The sequence below is a fragment of the Rhinoraja longicauda genome, chromosome 28 (assembly GCF_053455715.1).
Source record: "Rhinoraja longicauda isolate Sanriku21f chromosome 28, sRhiLon1.1, whole genome shotgun sequence".
Lineage (NCBI taxonomy): Eukaryota > Metazoa > Chordata > Chondrichthyes > Rajiformes > Arhynchobatidae > Rhinoraja > Rhinoraja longicauda.
This window is the reverse complement of record NC_135980.1, coordinates 31,166,291-31,187,729: the sequence shown is the minus strand read 5'-3', so window position 1 is coordinate 31,187,729 and position 21,439 is coordinate 31,166,291. Positions and strand designations below refer to the sequence as shown.

Genomic DNA, 21,439 nt, shown 5'->3' with positions numbered 1-21,439 from the left:
ATGGATGCCCTTTCGTGCGGAGGTCAGCAGATCGTGGGGCTGGAATTCACAGATATCTTTTTTTTAAATATTCTATGTCGTGTATTTTATTATTCTCATAAGTCGGCCCTCAAAGTGCAGTTTGGACAGAATTATAAAACTTGGCAGGTTTACAGCTTTTCTTGAGATTTACCCAGTATTTTCTGTTGTATATCATTCCATTGTTGTCAAGTTCTCTCCCAGGCATCAACTCGAGTACAATCCGTCCCTCTGAATGGTCGTCACATTCACGCACGCTCTCTCTGCAATCTCCAGTTGTATGTTCGCGACACTTTGTTCCAGGCATCCGTATATCCATCCATACACATAGCTATACATTTCACAGATATCTCCACATGTACGGGAGTCCAGAACCAGGGGCCACAGTTTAAGAATAAGGGGTCGGCCATTTAGAACTGAGATGAGGAAAAACTTTTTCAGTCAGAGAGTTGTGAATCTGTGGAATTCTCTGCCTCAGAAGGCAGTGGAGGCCAATTCTCTGAATGCATTCAAGAGAGAGCTAGATAGAGCTCTTAAGGATAGCGGAGTCAGGGGGTATGGGGAGAAGGCAGGAACGGGGTGCTGATTGAGAATGATCAGCCATGATCACATTGAATGGCGGTGCTGGCTCGAAGGGCCGAATGGCCTCCTCCTGCACCTATTGTCTATTGTCTATTGTCTATAGTAACGGCAAACGTTGAAACGTGAAGTTCTGGTCTTTGATGTGAGTCCTCCCTCTGAGGTAGTTAGCATCTCACAACCCAGTCGCAATGAGCGGCGTGCTGTTCGTTTTCCCCCTTTGATACGGCAAATAATCCCGTTATTTAAGGTCCATTGTTTGTTTATTTCTGCAGAAAGGCTGGGACCGTGGAACACAATGTGTGGCCAAGTGTGACTGTAAGTGCTCAAAGAAAGATGAGCTCTCGTTTCACAAAGGAGACATTCTGACTATTATTGAGGTTGTTAATGTAAGTACGTGTTAGCCGAAAGACAGCCTTCCGCGACTCCTAAACAATATACCGCAGATGATGCAGATCTGAGAAAGAAGCAGAAAACGCTGGAAATAAACCCGCTTTCATGGAAAGAGAATCAGGAGTTAATTATTGGCCTCCACAGACAGGATACTCAGTTAATCTTCCCTTCACTTTCATACCCAGAGATGAGACAACGGCCTGAATATCAGCCTTTCTTGATCAGTTTTATAAACTTAAATTTGGAAGACTTAGATAGAGTGGACATGGAGAGGACGTTTCCACTAGTGGGTGAGTCTAGAACCAGAGGGCACAGCCTCAGAATTAAAGGATGTACCTTTAGAAAGGAGATGACGATGAATCTCTTTAGCCAGAGGGTGGTGAATCTGTGGAATTCATTGCCACAGACGGCTGTGGAGGCCAAGTCAGTGGGTATTTTTAAGGTGGAGACTGACAGATACTTGATTAGAAGGTATTTATTCACAAAGTGCTGGAGTAACTCAGCAGGTCGGACAGCATCTCGGGAGAGAAGGAATGGGTGATGTTTCGGGTCAAGACCCTTCTTCAGACCCTTCTTCCCCATTCCTTCTCTCCCGAGATGCTGCCCGACCTGCTGAGTTACTCCAGCACTTTGTGAATAAATACCTTCGATTTGTACCAGCATCTGCAGTTATTTTCTTATAGATACTTGATTAGTCCAGGTGTCAGGGGTTTTGGGGAGAAGGCAGGAGAATGGGGCTGGGAGGGAGAGATAGACCAGCCGTGATTGAATGATGGTGTATATGATGGCCTAATTCTGCTCCTATGTTTTACGGACTTATGAAAGATGTAGTTCTATGATGTCAAATTTTGCCGGTGAACTGACTGCGTTCTATTTATTGGAACCAGAACAAAGGTTTGTACAGGGCAAAGAATAACAAGACCCAGGCGGAAGGGCTAGTATCCAGAAGCAAGTTACGGGAGCGGGAGGCCATTCTTGTTGACCCCAACATCAGCCTGATGCCGTGAGTACTGTTCCAGTTACTAGCTCAGACATGGCGGCTTAAACAGTAGCCACGACGCAAGAGAGATCTCCACCTGGCTGGAGTACTGTTTAGTGTAGTTTAGTTTAGTTTAGTTTAGTTTAGTTTAGTTTAGTTTAGTTTAGTTTAGTTTAGTTTAGTTTAGTTTAGTTTAGTGATACTGCACGGATCAGGCCCCTCGGTCCACCAAGTCCACACCGACCAGCGATCCCCGCACACTAACACTATCCTACACACACTAGGGTCAAGTTTACATGTCTACCAAGCTAATTAACTTACAAACCCGCAGGTCTTTGGAGTGCGGGAGCAAACCGGAGAAAACCCACGCAGGTCACGGGGAGAACGTACAAACTCCGTACAGACAGCACCTGTAGTCAGGATGGAACCCGGGTCTCTGGCGCTGTGAGGCAGCAACTCTACCGCTGCCCCTTAGTTTAGTTTAGTTTAGTTTATTGTCACATGTACTGAGGTACAGTGAAAAGCTTTTTCTTGCATGCTAACCAATCAGTGGAAAGACTATACATGATTACAATCAATCCCTTTACAGTGTACAGATACATAAGGGAGTAAGGTTTAGTGCAAGGTAAAGCTAGCAAAGTCCGATCAAGGATTTGAGTCTGAGGAAGGGTCTCGACCCGAAACGTCACCCATTCCTTCTCTCCAGAGATGCTGCCTGACCCACTGAGTTACTCCAGCGTTTTGTGTCTATCTCCGATCAAGGATAGTCCGAGGGTCACCAATGAGGTAGATGGGAGGTCAGGACCGCTCTCTAGTTGGTGAGAGGATGGTTCAGTTGCCTGATAACAGCTGGGAAGAAACTGTCCCTGAATCTGGAGGTGTGCGTTTTCACACTTCTGTACCTCTTGCCTGATGGGAGAGGGGAGGAGGGAGTGGCCAGGGTCCTTGATGATGTTGCTGGCCTTGCCGAGGCAGCGCGAGGTGTAGATGGAGTCAGTGGAATCAATGGATTGTAACAAGTGATTGCAAATCAGCACATGGAGAGTGGCCGGGTGGGCACCACTCAGATCGTGATCGCGTGCCCATGAGGGGAGCTCTGCCTGAACACTACCCTGGGAGATGGGTGGCATGCTGGGAGATGGGTGCCACCCTGGGTGATGGGTGCCATCCTGGGAGATGGGTGCCACTGCCCTGGGAGATGGCACTGCCCTGGGAGATGGGTGCCACTGCCCTGGGAGATGGCACTGCCCTGGGAGATGGGTGCCAATGTGGGAGATGGGTGCCACTGTGGGAAATGGGTGGCACTGCCCTGGGAGATGTGTGCCACCCTGGTGCCAGTGGTGCTTTAGGCTGTGGTTGTCTCACTCTGAGGTAGATGTACTCTGGCGCCAGGCATCCTGTTAACCCTGGCAGCTCGTCTAGTTAATGGAAATAATACTCACAATTGCCTGTGTTTCCCACTACAGAAAGGGCCAGAGCAGACTTTATCTGCTGAGGAGACTCAGGTCCTTTGGAGTGCAGTGGGCACTCCTAAGGTCCTTCTACAACACGGTGGTTGCATCGGCCATTTTCTATGGAGTGGTCTGCTGGAGCAGCAGCATCTCAGCAGCGGAGGGGAAGAGCCTCGACAAGCTGGTCAGGAAGGCCAGCTCTGTCCTGGGTCGCCCCCTCGACTCAGTGCAGGCGGTGGGAGAGAGGAGGGTGATGGCAAAGTTAACATCGCTGCTGGACAACGACTCCCACCCCATGCAGCACACTGTCACTGCACTGAGTAGCTCCTTCAGTGACAGACTCCTTCACCACAAGTGCGTGAAGGAGAGATATAGGAGGTCCTTCCTTCCCGCTGCTGTGAGACTGCACAACCAGCACTGCTCCCAGCAGACCAGTCAACAATAACAGCTGAGAACACACAGAAAACTGATGACAATTCATGTATCTTTTATTTATAATGAATGATCTCTTGCTCTCCACTTTGCTGCTGTAACACTGTAAATGTCCCCGGTGTAGGACGAATAAAGGAATATATTATTATTATTATTATTACTTCCCAGCTGCTATCAGGCAACTGAACCATCTCACCACAACCAGAGAGCAGTGCTGAACTACTACCTACCTCATTAGTGACCCTCGGACTATCCTTGATCGGACTTTGCTGGGTTTTTCTTGCACTAAGCGTTATTGTTTCTGTACACTGTGAATGATGCAATTATAATCGTGTATTGTCTTTCCGCAACAAAAGCTTTTCCCTGTACCTCAGGGTACATGTGAGAATAAACTAAACTAAATCAAACTAAACTAAACTACTGAATGGGCGCATCAGATGCACTGATCCCACGATCCCAGTTCCCAAAGAATATACACTTGGAATTTAGACAAAGATTGCTGGAGTAACTCAGTGGATCAGGCAGCATCTGTGGAGAACATGGATAGGTGACATTTCACAGAGTGCTGGAGTAACTCAGCGGGTCAGGCAGCATCTGTGGAGAACATGGATAGGTGACATTTCACAGAGTGCTGGAGTAACTCAGCGGGTCAGGCAGCATCTGTGGAGAACATGGATAGGTGACGTTTCACAGAGTACTGGAGTAACTCAGCGGGTCAGGCAGCATCTGTGGAGAACATGGATAGGTGACATTTCAGGTCGAGACCCTTCAGACTGATTCAGACTCATTGTCATCAGTCTTCCTGGCGCTGTGAGGCTTTGAGTTGGCATCCTTCTTTAGACCAAAACTAAAAGCCTCTCGACCCGTAACGTCACCCATCCTCTTTCTCCAGCGATGCTGCCTGGCCCACTGAGTTACTGTTTGACGAACACAACCAGAAACGTTCCTCCTGGCAGCACAGGGCACCAAGATGCTTCCTGCCACCCATCCAGCCATGGCCACATGGTCAGTGGAGAGAGACAGAGCTTTGTGTGGAAATCTGTAATCACAGCTGGAGAAAGAACAAGATGCAATAAATATTAAGGAAGTACTTTAGACTTTAAAGATACAGTGCAGAAACAGGCCCTATATCACTGGTACTGACCCCCCCCCCCAACATTGAAGGTCCATCATGGGTACTGACCCCCCCCCCCCCAACATTGAAGGTCCATCATGGGTACTCACCCCACCCCCCCAACATTGAAGGTCCATCATGGGTACTGACCCCCCCCCCCCAACATTGAAGGTCCATCATGGGTACTGACCCCCCCCCCCCCCCAACATTGAAGGTCCATCATGGGTACTGACCCCCCCCCCCCCCCAACATTGAAGGTCCATCATGGGTACTGACCCCTCCCCCCCAACATTGAAGGTCCATCACGCGTACTGACCCCCCCACCCACCATTGAAGTGATCTACAGGTTTTGCTGCCTCCTATGACGTACTATTGTCTCTGTTAGTTTTTAGAGATACAGCGCGGAAACAAGCCCTTCGGTCCGTGCTGACCAGCGATCCCCACACACTAACACCATCCTACACACACTAGGGACAATTTACAATTTTACCAATTCAACTAACCTACAAACCTCTACGTCTTTGGAGTGTGGGAGGAAGCCAAAGATCTCAGAGAAAACCCACGCATGTCACAGGGAGAACGTACAAACTCCGTGCAGACGGCACCCGTAGTCGGGATCGAACCTGGGTCCCTGGCGCTGTGAGGCAGCAACTCTACCGCTGCGCCACCGTGCCGCCCCCTTGACTACAGTGTGGAGTATAATATGAACTTCATTGTGGGAGTTGACCCTTTTACCTGTCCTGACATATGACATGCAGCAATGCTAAGTTTCTTAAAGTAACTCCGTTTCTTAAAGTAATAAAGGCAATAAAACCACACCAATCTTAATGTAACATTTAGAGACACAAGGAAATGCAGTCATAGAATGATACAGTGCGGAAACAGGCCCTTCGGCCCAACTTGCCCAAACCGGCCGACGTGCCCCATCTACACCGGTCCCACCTGCCCACGTTTGGTCCATATCCCTCCAAACATGACCAATCCATCTACCTGTCTAAATGTTTCTCAGACGATGGGATAGAAGATGGAACAATTACAATACAGTTAACAGTTTAGTTTATTGTCACGTGTACAGGTGCTCCTCAGCTTATGATGGGGTTCTGTTCCGAGAAACCCATCGCAAACCGAAAGTATCGTAAGTCAAAATGCGCTTCATACACGTGATCACGTGGCCGTAGGCGAGCGGCGGCTCGCTACGGGTCACTGCCATTTGCACCATCGCAAATACGAAATATCGCAAGTCGAACCATCGTAAGCTGGGGACCACCTGTACCAAAGATACTAGAGGAGCAAGATGAACCACTCCGTCAAAATTGCCTACACTGAAGTGTAGTCCGCAAAGGAGCGTAACGCCCGCCATTTTAGTAAGCAAAACCCGCCGTTCGCTCTGCCTCTCGCAGTGTAATCAGTGTTTTGGGGAGACAGTGCATGTGATGATACCATAAAAATGCAGAATATATCTCATCTATCAATTCACAGATTTTTGTTATTTTTCTTTTTAAATGTTTCTGGAAGTTTCTGCCGACTAAAATGGCACCGTGACGTATTACGGTTTTTAGGGTCGAGTGGTCTATCTTGCTCCTCTAGTATCTTTGATCTGTACTGAGGTACAGTGGAAAGCTTTTGTCGCCTGCCGCCCAGTCAACGGAAGGACAGAGTGGTGCGGTATGGTCCAAGGCCGCGGTCCGCAAGCTAACGTTTGTGTTTCTCCTCCTCCTGTGAGGTGGTTCCACGGGAAGATTAGCGGAGAGGACGCTGTGAGGGTGCTGCACCCGACTGAGGACGGGCTCTTCCTGGTCCGCGAGTCCATTCGCCACCCCGGGGACTACGTGCTGTGTGTCAGCTCCAAGGACGAAGTCAGTCACTACCGGGTCATTTATCAAAATAATAAACTCACAATCGACGAAGACAACTATTTTTACAACCTGATTGAACTCATCGAGGTAGGTCATCGATTGACTGTTCGTGCTACCTTAACTTCCACTTGGAAAAGTGTGAGCAGCAGGATATCATAAAGTCATAAGGTCATTAGCAATAGGAGGAGTTTTTTTTAGATTTTTTAAAAGTTTTAGAGATACAGCGCGGAAACAGGCCCTTCGGCCCACCGGGTCCACGCCGCCCAGCGATCCCCGCACATTAACACTATCCTACACACACTACGGACAATTTTTTTACATTTGCCCAGCCAATTAACCTACAAACCTGTACGTCTTTGGAGTGTGGGAGGAAACCGAAGATCTCGGAGGAAAACCCACGCAGGTCACGGGGAGAACGTACAAACTCCATACAGACGGCGCCCGTAGTCAGGATCGAACCTGAGTCTCCGGCGCTGCATTCGCTGTAAGGCAGCAACTCTACCGCTGCGCCACCCTGCCGCCCTACGGCCGATCAAGTCTACTTCGCCATTCAATCATGGCTGATCTATCTCTCCCTCCTAACCCCATTCTCCTGCCTACTCCCCATAACCTTTGACACCCATACTAATCAAGAATCTATCTATCTCTGCCTTAAAAATATCCACTGACTTGGCCTCCACAGCCTTCTGTGGCAAAGAATTCCACAAATTCACTACCCTCCGACTAAAGAAATTCCTTCAAGTTAGGAAGAGGGGGAGTTCAACGAGATCTGGGTGTCCTAGTGCATCAGTCAATGAAAGGAAGCATGCAGGTACAGCAGGCAGTGAAGAAAGCCAATGGAATGTTGGCCTTCATAACAAGAGGAGTTGAGTATAGGAGCAAAGAGGTCCTTCTACAGTTGTACCGGGCCCTGGTGAGACCACACCTGGAGTACTGTGTGCAGTTTTGGTCTCCAAATTTGAGGAAGGATATTCTTGCTATGGAGGGCGTGCAGCGTAGGTTCACTAGGTTAATTCCCGGAATGGCGGGACTGTCATAAGTTGAAAGGCTGGAGCGATTGGGCTTGTATACACTGGAATTTAGAAGGATGAGGGGAGATCTTATTGAAACATATAAGATAATTAGGGGATTGGACACATTAGAGGCAGGAAACATGTTCCCAATGTTGGGGGAGTCCAGAACAAGGGGCCACAGTTTAAGAATAAGGGGTAGGCCATTTAGAACGGAGATGAGGAAGAACTTTTTCAGTCAGAGAGTGGTGAAGGTGTGGAATTCTCTGCCTCAGAAGGCAGTGGAGGCCAGTTCGTTGGATGCTTTCAAGAGAGAGCTGGATAGAGCTCTTAAGGATAGCGGAGTGAGGGGGTATGGGGAGAAGGCAGGAACGGGGTACTGATTGAGAGTGATCAGCCATGATCGCATTGAATGGCGGTGCTGGCTCGAAGGGCTGAATGGCCTACTCCTGCACCTATTGTCTATTGTCTATTGTCCTCATCTCCTTGCTAAAAGAACGTCCACTAATTCTGAAGCTGTGACCTCTGGTCCTAGACTCTCCCACTAGAAAATATCTGAGAAAATGTGCATTAAATAGCACTCCTTCCATTCCCCACACCCTGCACCATGGCATGGGCATGGAGGAAGGTTTTACCGCGGTAGTTTTTCATCTTCAGTAGGTAGGCAACTCAATGAAGGGATTGATTGCCAAGTCTAGTCCAGTCTTCATCTCAGCAAGACAGATGCAAAGTGCTGGAGTAACTCAGCGGGTCAGGCAGCATCTCTGGAGAGAAGGAATAGGTGACGTTTTGGGTCGAGAACCTTGATCAGACTGAGAGTCAGTTGATTTAGCTCTTAGGGCTAACGGAATTAAAGGATTTGAGGAGAAAGCTGGAACGGGGTACTGATTTTAGATGATCAGCCACAATCATATTGAATGGCAGTGCTGGCTCGAAGGGCCGAATGGCCTACTCCTGCACTTATTTTTCTATGTTTCTGTGTGAAGGGGAACGAGAGATGTAGACGGTGCTTCGGAGAAATGACCGAAAGATTTGTAAAAAACAATAATATTCAAGGAAATGTGGGGCACACAATAGATCATTGGTGGCTGGGATAGGTTACAAGGAGTAGGTATAAAGACGGAGGAACTCACCAGGACGACAGTGAAACGAGTAGGCCGACTTGGGTGGGGGAGGGATAGGGTTGTCAACTGTCCCGTATCAACCGGAACATCCCGTATTTTAGGCAAAATTGGTTTGTCTGCATGGGACCGCCCTTGTCCCGTATTAGGCCCAGAGGACGCTGTAGGCCTGGACAGTGTACGCCCGGACAGTGTAGGCCCGGACAGTGTAGGTCCGGACAGTGTAGGCCCGGACAGTGTAGGCCAGGACAGTGTAGGTCCGGACAGTGTAGGCCCGGACAGTGTAGGCCCGGACAGTGTAGGTCCGGACAGTGTAGGCCAGGATAGTGTAGGCCCGGACAGTGTAGGCCCGGACAGTGTAGGCCCGGACAGTGTAGGTCCGGACATTGTAGGTCCGGACAGTGTAGGTCCGGACAGTGTAGGTCCAGACAGTGTAGGTCTGGACAGTGTAGGTCCGGACAGTGTAGGTCCGGACAGTGTAGGCCCAGACAGTGTAGGTCCGAAGGCCTGGGCGCCGCCTAACGGAGGTTGCATAGCAACCTGCCTCCCAGCCCGGGCGGCCGCCATTGGTGGAGCGGGAGCACGTGGCCGCTAGCTGGGTGAGGTCACGCGGGGCGCGGGGCGGTGACGTCACCCTTTGTCCCGTATTTGGGAGTGAGGAAGTTGGCAACCCTACTAATACGGGACAAGGACGGTCCCGTAGGGAACAAACTAATTTAGACCAAAATACGGGATGTACCGCCTAATGCGGGACAGTTGGCAACCCTAGGTATTGAATACCATGCAAACAACTCCTGCTCCTGGACTTTACCAGTTTAATTTGGTCACGTAGCGTGTCATGGAAACATTACCCGTGTCAGAGTGCGGGTATTGGGAAGTACTTTTGCGAAACATTGTTAAGTAAGTATCATAGCAGAAGTTTGAAAATAGTTGAGGTCTAGAAGCTATAAAAAGAGCAGGGTCCAGGGTCTAGTGTGATGTGAAAAGGGAAGCTAAATTGTCTTCTAAAATGCTTTTTACTGCTTGTATACAGAAACAAAGAAGTTTTGTGAGTGAGAAATATTGAGCAAGATATTTTCCTTGCTAAACTTGGCAAATAAGCTGCCGTCGTTAATCAAGATACAAGAGATTCAAGATAGCTTTATTTGTCATCCAAATTGGACGAAATTCAGTCACCCACAGTCCAACAACAAAAGCACTAAATAGGCATTAAAATTACACAACCCCAAAAACACACAAAAAAGAAACATCCATCAAAGAAACATCCATCACAGTGAGTCTCCTCCAGTCCTCTCCTCACTGTGATGGAAGGCCACAATGTCTTTCCCTTCTCCTGCCGTCTTCTCCCGCAGTCAGGCTGTTGTGGTTGCAGGCCGCGCCGGACGGTCCACAGCGGCCCGAGCCTAAGGCCAGTCGCAGCCGCCCCGCAGCCTCCGAAGACGGCCGGCTCCGCTGATGATAAGTCCGATCCGGGGCGGGCGAACACGCTGCTGCTGCCGCTGTTGCTGCACGTCGGGGCGGTCGTGGCTCCCGACATTGAAGCCCCCGCTCAGGAGAGAAAAATCCCGCGGCCTATTTTAGGCCGCGCCGGACGGTGAAATGTCCGCGACCCAAGCCCCGCGATCCGGGGCAGGCGAACACGCTGCCGCTGCCGGAGCTCCCGATGTCGGCATCCACGCGGCCCGAGCCTAAGGCAAGTCGCAGCCGCTCCCGCAGCCTCCGACGACGGCCGGCTCCGCTGATGGTAAGTCCGGTCTGCGGACTCTGCGAACCGGAGCCCTGGAGGCCGCCAGCTCCAGGAGTTGGGCCGATGGTAGGCCGCAGCAGGAACGGAGACAACACCCAGAAAACAAAGGTCGGGTCTCCGTTCGGAAGGGAAACCTCTTTACAATTTTACAGTTCCCCCCCTCCCCCCACATACACACATAGTACACAAACACAAAAACACAACATCACAACTACAATTAAGATTAAAAAAACAACAAAAACACAAAGACAAATGGACCGCAGGTAAGCCGCAGCTGCTAGGGCAGCGCCGCCATTTTGAGTCAGAACAGTACCTGCAAGCAACACTCAGCAGTTCATGACGCTCGGGTGAAAGAGAAGCTGAGTTATCATCAAAGATAGACACAAAGTGCTGGAGTAACTCAGCGGGTCAGGCAGCATCTCTGGAGAAAAGGAATGGGTGACGTTTCGGGTCGATTCCCTTCTTCAGACTGAGTTTAGTTGAGTCTAGTTTAGTTTAGTTTGGAGATAAATCAAAGAATGTAAAAATGTTCCCAATGTTGGGGGAGTCCAGAACCAGGGGCCACACAGTCTTAGAATAAAGGGGAGGCCATTTAAAACTGAGGTGAGAAGACATTTTTTCACCCAGAGAGTTGTGAATTTGTGGAATTCTCTGCCACAGAGGGCAGTGGAGGCCAATTCACTGGATGAATTTAAAAGAGAATTAGATAGAGCTCGAGGGGCTAGCGGAATTAAGGGATATGGGGAGAAGGCAGGCAAGGGTTACTGATTGTGGATGATCAGCCATGATCACAACGAATGGCGGTGCTGGCTTTAAGGGCCAAATGGCCTCCTCCTGCACCTATTGTCTATGTTTCTGTGTTTCAGTGTTAACCACACAGTGCGTTGCCCCTGCAGCCACACTGCAGCGCGTGACTGCACTTCCAAACTGCACCGGCATCTCCTCAAGTGGCCAAGAAACAAATAGTTTAACTTTTTATTCTTTGTTTGTTCATTTTATTTCATTTAGTATTACATGAAAGATGCATGCGGGCTGATCACCAGGCTAATAAAACCCAAACTGAAGGAGGGCACAAAGTCTGCAGCAGAGGAATTCTCTAAAGGTAAACGAGTAAAAGTCAACAAGGTGTCGTAAAAGACACAGAGTGCCTGAGTAACTCAGCCGGTCAGGCAGCGTCTCTGGAGAACATGGATAGGTGATGTTTCACAGAGTGCCTGAGTAACTCAGCGGGTCAGGCAGCGTCTCTGGAGAACATGGATAGGTGACGTTTCACAGAGTGCTGGAGTAACTCAGCGGGTCAGGCAGCGTCTCTGGAAAGAAGGAATGGGTGACGTTTCACAGAGTGCTGGAGTAACTCAGCGGGTCAGGCATCGTCTCTGGAGAACATGGATAGGTGACGTTTCACAGAGTGCTGGAGTAACTCAGCGGGTCAGGCAGCGTCTCTGGAGAGAAGGAATGGGTGACGTTTCGGGTCGAGACCCTTCTTCAGACTTCAACTTCTCTACATCAGTGTGAAGAAGGGTCTCGACCCGAAACGTCACCCACAGAGATGAAGCCACAACCAGTGTGGGAACCCCCTTCCCTCCAGCAACTGCTATTCCTAGATTCGTTATCCACGTGCAGGTTATGTGAGACCTCTTTTGTTTTCTGTTCCTCCACACTGCTTCACCATAGCGATGGTGACAGGAAAAGCATCATGTAGCAGGTGTTGAACAAAACAATCGCCTGACCGCCCTCCAACGGTGTTTGTTCTCAGGCGGGTGATGGCCACAGTGTAGTTGGTTGACTTAACAACTTCACAAGCGCACATATCATAGGAGTAGAATTAGGCCATTCAGCACATCGAGTCCCCTCCACCATTCAATCATGGCTGATCCATTTTCCTGCCTTCTCCCCATAACCTTTGACACCCGTTCTAATCAAGAACTCTGTAAATTGTACCCCCCCCGTGTGGAGTCTATAGAACTAGTGTACGGGTGATCGATGATCAGCATTGACTCGATGAGCCGAAGGGCCTGTTTCCATGCTGTATGTGTAAGCTAAGCGAGATGTTTTTGATGGTGGGGAGGCCTGTGGCCTTGAGCGGCTGGGCTCAGTCCACCACTCTCTGCGTTGTGTTCCTGCATAATGGAGTTGGCGTACCAGGTCACCAAGCAGTCAGTCCGGTTACTTCCTACTACACCGGTAGAGGTTTGTTTGAATGTTGGGTGACTTGCCAAATCTCTTTCCATTTCTCGAAGAGTAGAGGTGCTGGCACCCCTTCTCCACAACCACATCCATGTGCTAGACCAAAGGCAAGTTATCCGAGACACTACTGCCCAGAGATAGGGTTGCCAACTTCCTCACTCCCAAATACAGGACAAGGTGACGTCACCACCCCCACACCCCACCTGACCTCACCCACCCAGCGGCCACGTGCTCCTGCTCCTCCATTAGGCGGTGTCCGGAGCTAAAATGTCAGAAACCTAGAGTGTCGGGACCTAAACTGTCTGGGCCTACAGTGTCGGGGCCTATAGCGTCGGGGCCTACAGCATTCGGGCCTACAGTGTCGGGGCCTACAGTGTCGGGGCCTACAGCATCCGGGCCTACAGCATCCGGGCCTACAGTGTCGGGGCCTACAGCGTTGGGGCCTACAGTGTCCGGGCCTACAGTGTCGGGGCCTACAGCGTCGGGGCCTACAGTGTCGGGGCCTACAGTGTCCGGGCCTACAGTGTCGGGGCCTACAGCGTCGGGGCCTACAGCGTCGGGGCCTACAGTGTCGGGGCCTACAGCGCCCCCTGGGCCTAATATGGGACAAGGGCGGTCTCGAATGGAACAAACCGATTTAGCCCAATATACGGGATGACCGGCTAATACGGGACAGTTGGCGACCCGACCCAGAGATCTGCCCCAGTGGGCCCACCGTCACTCCTGACACTGCATGGAGAGATAGATGTGTACAAGATGCCTCTCCACGACCTCTCACTGGGAGTTTGAGTTGTGTATTGGTTGTCAATGGTCTTCCTCGTGCGGGGACCACTGGTCGGCATGGACTCGGTGGGCCGGAGGGCCTGTTTCCACATTGTACCTCTAAACTAAACTAAACTAAACTAAACTAAACCCAAATCCTGCTGGAATGTAAAATAATCACAGAGCAGTGAGACTTTGCTCCGTGTACTGCGCTTCATTGTCATGTTTAAATCGATGATCTTGTCTTTCCTTGACTCGAGCCCTTGTTTCTTTCAGCTGGCTGGCTGCTAGATATTCAGCAGCTGATATTCGGAGATCAGATTGGTGAAGGGGAGTTTGGAGGTGGGTGTTGAATGAATTGGTTGCTGCTGGTTGATTGGTTTGTGGGTGGGTCGTGTATCTGTGTCCACACAAGACTGAGGTTGTCACCCGGGATTGAGGGGCCTCACTTCCCCCTGGGTCTGGCCATGGGCCCTGAGTGACTGATGAGGTGGATGTAAAGATCCGGTGACTGGAGAGACCTCCATAGAAGGGGCAGGGAGTGGCAGCTGGAGTGGGTGGGGGGGCCAGGTAGTCCCGTCCCTGTGTCTCTCTCCATTAGGGTTGCCAACTGTCCCGTATTAGCCGGGACATCCCGTATTTTGGACAAAATTAGTTTGTCCCGTCCTTGTACGGGACCGTCCTTGTCCCGTATTAGTAAGGCTGGGTGAGGTCACGTGGGGCGCGGGGCGGTGACGTCACCCTTTGTCCCGTATTTGGGAGTGAGGAAGTTGCCAACCCTAGTCTCCGTTAGCATTGGGCTTGCTCACACTCTCTCAAATTATTTCCCCAAATTTCTTCAGTTCAGTTTAGTTTATGGTCCCATGTACCGAGGTACAGTGCAAAGCTTGTGTTGCGTGCTAACCAGTCAGCGGAAAGACGACACATGATTACAATCGAGCCGTCCACAGTGTACAGACACAGCATAAAGGGAATAATATTTTGTGCAAGATAAAGTCCAGTAAAGTCCGATTAAAGATCGTCCGAGGGTCTCCAATGAGGTAGATGGGAGGTCAGGACCGCTCTCTAGTTGGTGAGAGGATGGTTCAGTTGTCTGATAACAGCCGGGAAGAAACTGCCCCTGAATCTGGAGGTGTGCGTTTTCACACGTCTGTACCTCTTGCCCGATGGGAGAGGGGAGAAGAGGGAGTGACTGGGGTGAGACTGGTCCTTGATTATGCTGCTGGCCTTGCTGAGGTAGGGTGAGGTGTAGATGGAGGCGATGGAAGAGAGGTTGGTTTGTGTCTGATGTGCACTTTGCCTTCTTGTAGCTGTGTTTCAAGCTGAGTACATCGGGGAGAAAGTGGCCGTGAAGAACATCAAATGCGACGTCATGGCCCAGTCCTTCCTGGAGGAGACGTCTGTCATGACGTAAGTGACGTTCCTCAATGTTTTCACCCTCACTTCCTCAGCAAGCTCACTCCTGCTGTGTCACAATCCACAGAGTCACAATCCTCAGAGTGACACAGCGTGACACAGTCACTGAAACACAGAGACACAGAAACACAGAGACACAGAGTCACAGAGACACAGAGTCACAGAGACAGAGTCACAGAGACACAGAGACACAGAGACACAGAGTCACAGAGACACAGAGTCACAAAGACACAGAGTCACAGAGTCACAGAGTCACAGAGTCACAGAGACAGAGACACAGAGACAGAGGCACAGAGACACAGAGACACAGAGACACAGAGACACAGAGACACAGAGACAGAGTCACAGAGACACAGAGACACAGAATCACAGAGACACAGAGACACAGAGACACAGAGACACAGAGACACAGAGACACAGAGACACAGAGTCACAGAGACACAGAGACACATAGACACAGAGACACAGAGTCACAGAGACACAGAGTCACAGAGACACAGAGTCACAGAGACAGAGTCACAGGGACACAGAGACACAGAATCACAGAGAGTCCTATCATTTTTTTATTTTTAGATTTAGAGATACAGCGCGGAAACAGGCCTTTCGGCCCACCGAGTCCGCGCCGCCCAGCGATCCCCGCACATTAACACTATCCTACACCCACTAGGGACAATTTTAACATTTACCCAGTCAATTAACCTACATACCTGCACGTCTTTGGAGTGTGGGAGGAAACCGAAGATCTCGGAGAAAACCCACGCAGGTCACGGGGAGGACGTACAAACTCCGTACAGACAGCGCCCGTAGTCAGGATTGAATCTGAGTCTCCTGCGCTGCATTCGCTGTAAGGCGGCAAGTCTACCGCTGCGCCACCGAGCCAATACATCTTTCAGGACAAGAGGGTGTGAGCTACAGGGAATGGTTGAGCAGGCTGGGAGGGCAGGAGGATGAGGGGTGATCGTATAGAGGTGTATAAAATCATGAGAGGAATAGATCGGATAGACGCACAGAATCTCTTGCCTAGAGTTGGGGAATCAAGAACCAGAGGGCATAGGTTCAAGGTGAAGTGCAAAAGATTTAATAGGAATCCGAGCAGTAACTTTTTCACACAGAGGGTGGTGGGTGTATGGAACAAACTGCCAGAGGAGGTAGTTGAGGCTGGGACTATCCCAACGTTTAAGAAACAATTAGACAGGTAAATGGATAGACAATAGACAATAGACAATAGGCAATAGGTGCAGGAGGAGGCCATTCGGCCCTTCGAGCCAGCACCACCATTCAATGTGATCATGGAGGATCATTCTCAATCAGTACCCCGTTCCTGCCTTCTCCCCATACCCCCTGACTCCGCTATCCTTAAGAGCTCTATCTAGCTCTCTCTTGAAAGCATTTAGAGAATTGGCCTCCACTGCCTTCTGAGGCAGAGAATTCCACAGATTTACAACTCTCTGACTGAAAAAGTTCTTCCTCATCTTAGTTCTAAATGGCCTACCCCTTATTCTTAAACTGTGGCCCCTTGTTCTGGACTCCCCCAACATTGGGAACATGTTTCCTGCCTCCAACGTGTCCAACCCCTTAATAATCTTATAAATTTCAATAAGATCCCCTCTATAATAAGATAGGCCAGGTTTGGAAGGATATGGACCAAGCGCAGGCAGGTGGGACTAGTGTAGCTGGGACATGTTGGCCGGTGTGGGCAGGTTGGGCTGGAGGGCCTGTTTCCACACTGCATCACTGTGACTCTATGACTCTATCTTTAGAATGGAGATGAGGAGGAATTTCTTTAGTCCAGAGGGTGGTGAATCTGTAGAATTCATTGCCACCGATGGCTGTGGATCCCAAGTCACTGGGTATTTTTAAAGTGGAGATTGGCAGGTTCTTGATTAGAAAACTGAGGTGTAGATCCAATGAGAAATTGAATCTCAAGGTGATGGATGGTGCTTTGGGTCTTAGTGTTGGGTGTGGCCACTAGGTGGAGCACCAGCCACAGTTTTAACCCAAAGCGAAATACATGTAGTCAAGTCAAGTCAAGTCAAGTCAACTTTATTTGTCACATACATATACAAGATGTGCAGTGAAATGAAAGTGGCAACGCCTGCGGATTGTGCTAAAACTACAAAACAGAATAGAAAAAAAAATGTAACACAAAAAATAAATTAATACAGTAAATTAAATGAGTCCCTGGGGATATGAGAGTTGACAGTCCTGATGGCCTGTGGGAAGAAAATCCGTCTCATCCTCTCTGTTTTCACAGCGTGACAGCGGAGGCGTTTGCCTGACCGTAGCAGCTGGAACAGTCCGTTGCTGGGGTGGTAGGGGTCCCCCATAATGTTGCTGGCTCTGGATCTGCACCTCCTGATGTATAGGTCCTGCAGGGGGGCGAGTGTAGTTCTCATGGTGCGTTCAGCCGAACGCACTACTCTCCGCAGGGCCATCCTGTCCTGGGCAGAGCTGTTCCCAAACCAGATTGTGATTGTGTATGACCATCAGCTCAGTTTAGGTTGTTGTCACATGTACCGAGGTACAGTGAAAAGCTTTTGTTGCGTGCTAACCAGCCAGCAGAAAGACAAATACATGATTATAAACAAGCCTTTTACAGTGTACAGATATAGGATAAAGGGAATATAATGTTTAGTGCAAGTAAAGACCAATCAAGGACAGTTCACAAGTTCACAAGTTATAGGAGTAGAATTAGGCCATTCGGCCCGTCGACTCCACTCCGCCATTCAATCATGGCAGACCTCTAATCCCATTTTCCTGCCTTCTCCCCTTGACACCCGTTCTAATCAAGAATTTGTCTTCCTCTGTCTTTAAAATATCCACTGACTTGGCCTCCACAGCCCTCTGTGGCAATGAGTTCCACAGATTAACTACCCTCTGACTAAAGAAGTTCCTCCTCACCTCGTTTCTAAAAGAGCGCCCTTTAATTCTGAGGCTGCGACCTCTAGTCCTAAACTCTCCCACCAGTGGAAACATCTTCTCCACATCCTAGTCTGAGGATCACCAAGTCTGAGGATGGTCCAAGATAGTCTGAGGATCGGCAAGTCCTGGGAGTGTTCTCTAATTCTCTCCCATCCTGTCTTTTACCTGTGCACATGATACATGGAATTATCACGTAAAGTACAGGAACAGGCACCGTGTGCGACATTCTTCCATCTGCCTGACACCCGGCTGAGACCGAGGCAGTGTGAGGTGTAAATGGAGTCAACGGATGGGGGGTTGGTTTGTGTGATGGTAGCAGCCCAGACCATCACACAAACTAACCTCCCTTCCATTGATTCCATCTACACCTCACGCTGCCTCAGCAGTCCAGCAGCATAATCAAGGACCAGTCTCACGCCGGTCACTCTCTCTCCTCCCCTCTCCCATCAGGCAAGAGGTACAGAAGTGTGAAGACGCACACCTCCAGATTCAGGGACAATAGACAATAGGTGCAGGAGTAGGCCATTCAGCCCTTCGAGCCAGCACCGCCATTCAATGCGATCATGGCTGATCACTCTCAATCAGTACCCCATTCCTGCCTTCTCCCCATACCCCCTCACTCCGCTATCCTTAAGAGCTCTATCCAGCTCTCTCTTGAAAGCATCCAACGAACTGGCCTCCACTGCCTTCTGAGGCAGAGAATTCCACACCTTCACCACTCTCTGACTGAAAAAGTTCTTCCTCATCTCCGTTCTAAATGGCCTACCCCTTATTCTTAAACTGTGGCCCCTTGTTCTGGACTCCCCCAACATTGGGAACATGTTTCCTGCCTCTAATGTGTCCAATCCCCTAATTATCTTATATGTTTCAATAAGAACCCCCCTCATCCTTCTAAATTCCAGTGTATACAAGCCTAATTGCTCCAGCCTTTCAACATACGACAGTCCCGCCATTCCGGGAATTAACCTAGTGAACCTACGCTGCACGCCCTCAATAGCAAGAATATCCTTCCTCAAATTTGGAGACCAAAACTGCACACAGTACTCCAGGTGTGGTCTCACCAGGGCCCGGTACAACTGTAGAAGGACCTCTTTGCTCCTATACTCAACTCCCCTTGTTATGAAGGCCAACATTCCATTGGCTTTCTTCACTGCCTGCTGTACCTGCATGCTTCCTTTCAGTGACTGATGCACTAGGACACCCAGATCTCGTTGAACATCCCCTCTTCCTAACTTGACACCATTCAGATAATAATCTGCCTTTCTATTCTTACTTCCAAAGTGAATAACCTCACACTTATCTACATTAAACTGCATCTGCCATGTATCCGCCCACTGACACAACCTGTCCAAGTCACCCTGCAGCCTTATTGCATCTTCCTCACAATTCACACTACCCCCCAGCTTAGTATCATCTGCAAATTTGCTAATGGTACTTTTAATCCCTTCATCTAAGTCATTAATGTATATCGTAAATAGCTGGGGTCCCAGCACCGAACCTTGCGGTACCCCACTGGTCACTGCCTGCCATTCCGAAAGGGACCCATTTATCCCCACTCTTTGCTTTCTGTCTGTCAACCAATTTTCTATCCATGTCAGTACCCTACCCCCAATACCATGTGCTCTAATTTTGCCCACTAATCTCCTATGTGGGACCTTGTCGAAGGCTTTCTGAAAGTCGAGGTACACCACATCCACTGACTCTCCCCTGTCAATTTTCCTAGTTACATCCTCAAAAAATTCCAGTAGATTTGTCAAGCATGATTTCCCCTTCGTAAATCCATGCTGATTCGGAATGATCCTGTTACTGCTATCCAAATGCTCAGCAATTTCGTCTTTTATAATTGACTCCAGCATCTTCCCCACCACTGATGTCAGACTAACTGGTCTATAATTACCCGTTTTCTCTCTCCTTCCTTTCTTAAAAAGTGGGATAACATTTGCTATCCTCCAATCCACAGGAACTGATCCTGAATCTATAGAACATTGAAAAATGATCTCCAATGCTTCCACTATTTCTAGAGCCACCTCCTTAAGTACCCTGGGATGCAGACCATCAGGCCCTGGGGATTTATCAGCCTTCAGTCCCATCAGTCTACCCAAAACCATTTCCTGCCTAATGTGGATTTCCTTCAGTTCCTCCATCACCCTAGGTTCTCCGGCCCCTAGAACATTTGGGAGATTGTGTGTATCTTCTTCAGTGAAAACAGTTTCTTCCCGGCTGTTATCAGGCAACTGAACAGAACTACAGAGTGGTCCTAACAGCTATTATCAACCTCATTGGAGACCCTCGGACAATCGGACTTTACTGGACCTTATCTTGCACTAAACATTATTCCCTTTATCCTGTGTCTGTCCACTGTGGACGGCTCGATTGTAATCATGTATTGCCTTTCCGCTGACTGGACAGCACGCAACAACAAAGCTTTTCACTGTACCTCGGTACACGTGACAATAAACTAAACACAAACTAAAGTCAAACTCAAACTTGTCAAAGAACAAACTGACCCAATATTGGGCGATGTTACTCTCTCACTTCCTCTTTTTAAAACAGTAAACTGCAGCACAAGAACCTGGTGAAGTTACTGGGAGTTATTGTGGACAAGGGACTGTACATCGTGACTGAGTTCATGAGCAAGGTACGTTCTCTGTGATCCATTCCCTCGTTTGCTTCTTAGCTTGTCCACCATCGACCAGTGCGGTCCCTGGGCCCTGTGTAATGGTGCATTTTGTTCTATTGCCACAGTGAGCTGGACTATGTTAAACTAACATATCCATTGAAACATCAGGAGTGGGTTTACTATGTGAAGAATATAGCTTAGTTTAGTTTCGAGATACAACATCGAAACGGACCCACCGAGTCCTTGCCGACCAGCGATCCCCGCACACTAACACGATCCTACACATGATAGAAACAATTTACAATGTTACCAAGTCAATCAACCTACAAACCTGCAGATCTTTGGAGTGTGGGAGGAAACCGGAGCACCCGGAGAAAACCCACGCAGGTCATGTTTCCCAGTAGAACACCCAGCCCATAGTCAGGATCGAACCCGGGTCGCTGGGCTGTAAACTACCCAAGCGGAGTATGAGGTGATGTTCCTGCATTGTGTGTGTGGTCTCACTCAACAACGGAGGAGGCCGAGGACAGACAGGGCAGTGTGGGAAATGGGAGATCCAGCAGGTCTTGGTAGACCGGGTGCTCTATTGAATGAGCTGCCAGCACAGACATAGAAACATAGAAATAGAAAGAAAGAAACATAGAAACATAGGAAATAGGTGCAGGTGTATGCAGGCCATTTGCCCCTTCGAGCCAGCACCATCATTCAATATGATCATGGCTGATCATCTAAAACCTGCTTTTTCCCCATATCCCTTGATTCCGTTAGCCCTAACATCCAGTGAATTGGCCTCCACTGCCTTCTGTGGCAGAGAATTCCACAGATTCACAAC

At 49.3% G+C, this 21,439-nt stretch overlaps 1 protein-coding gene across 3 annotated transcripts in view; it reads left to right on the top strand.

The window, feature by feature from the left end:
* matk (megakaryocyte-associated tyrosine kinase) overlaps positions 1–21,439 on the top strand; it is a 52,514-nt gene that overhangs the window by 20,030 nt on the left and 11,045 nt on the right. For 2 of the 3 annotated variants that reach the window (XM_078424221.1, XM_078424222.1), the window contains exons 3-9: positions 873–986; positions 1,878–1,993; positions 6,690–6,909; positions 11,709–11,802; positions 13,926–13,991; positions 14,960–15,059; positions 20,541–20,625. In XM_078424221.1, coding sequence (XP_078280347.1) covers positions 873–986; positions 1,878–1,993; positions 6,690–6,909; positions 11,709–11,802; positions 13,926–13,991; positions 14,960–15,059; positions 20,541–20,625 — 795 coding nt within the window. The remainder of the gene's footprint in view (positions 1–872; positions 987–1,877; positions 1,994–6,689; positions 6,910–11,708; positions 11,803–13,925; positions 13,992–14,959; positions 15,060–20,540; positions 20,626–21,439) is intronic. The other variant, XM_078424223.1, reaches the window with a different exon arrangement.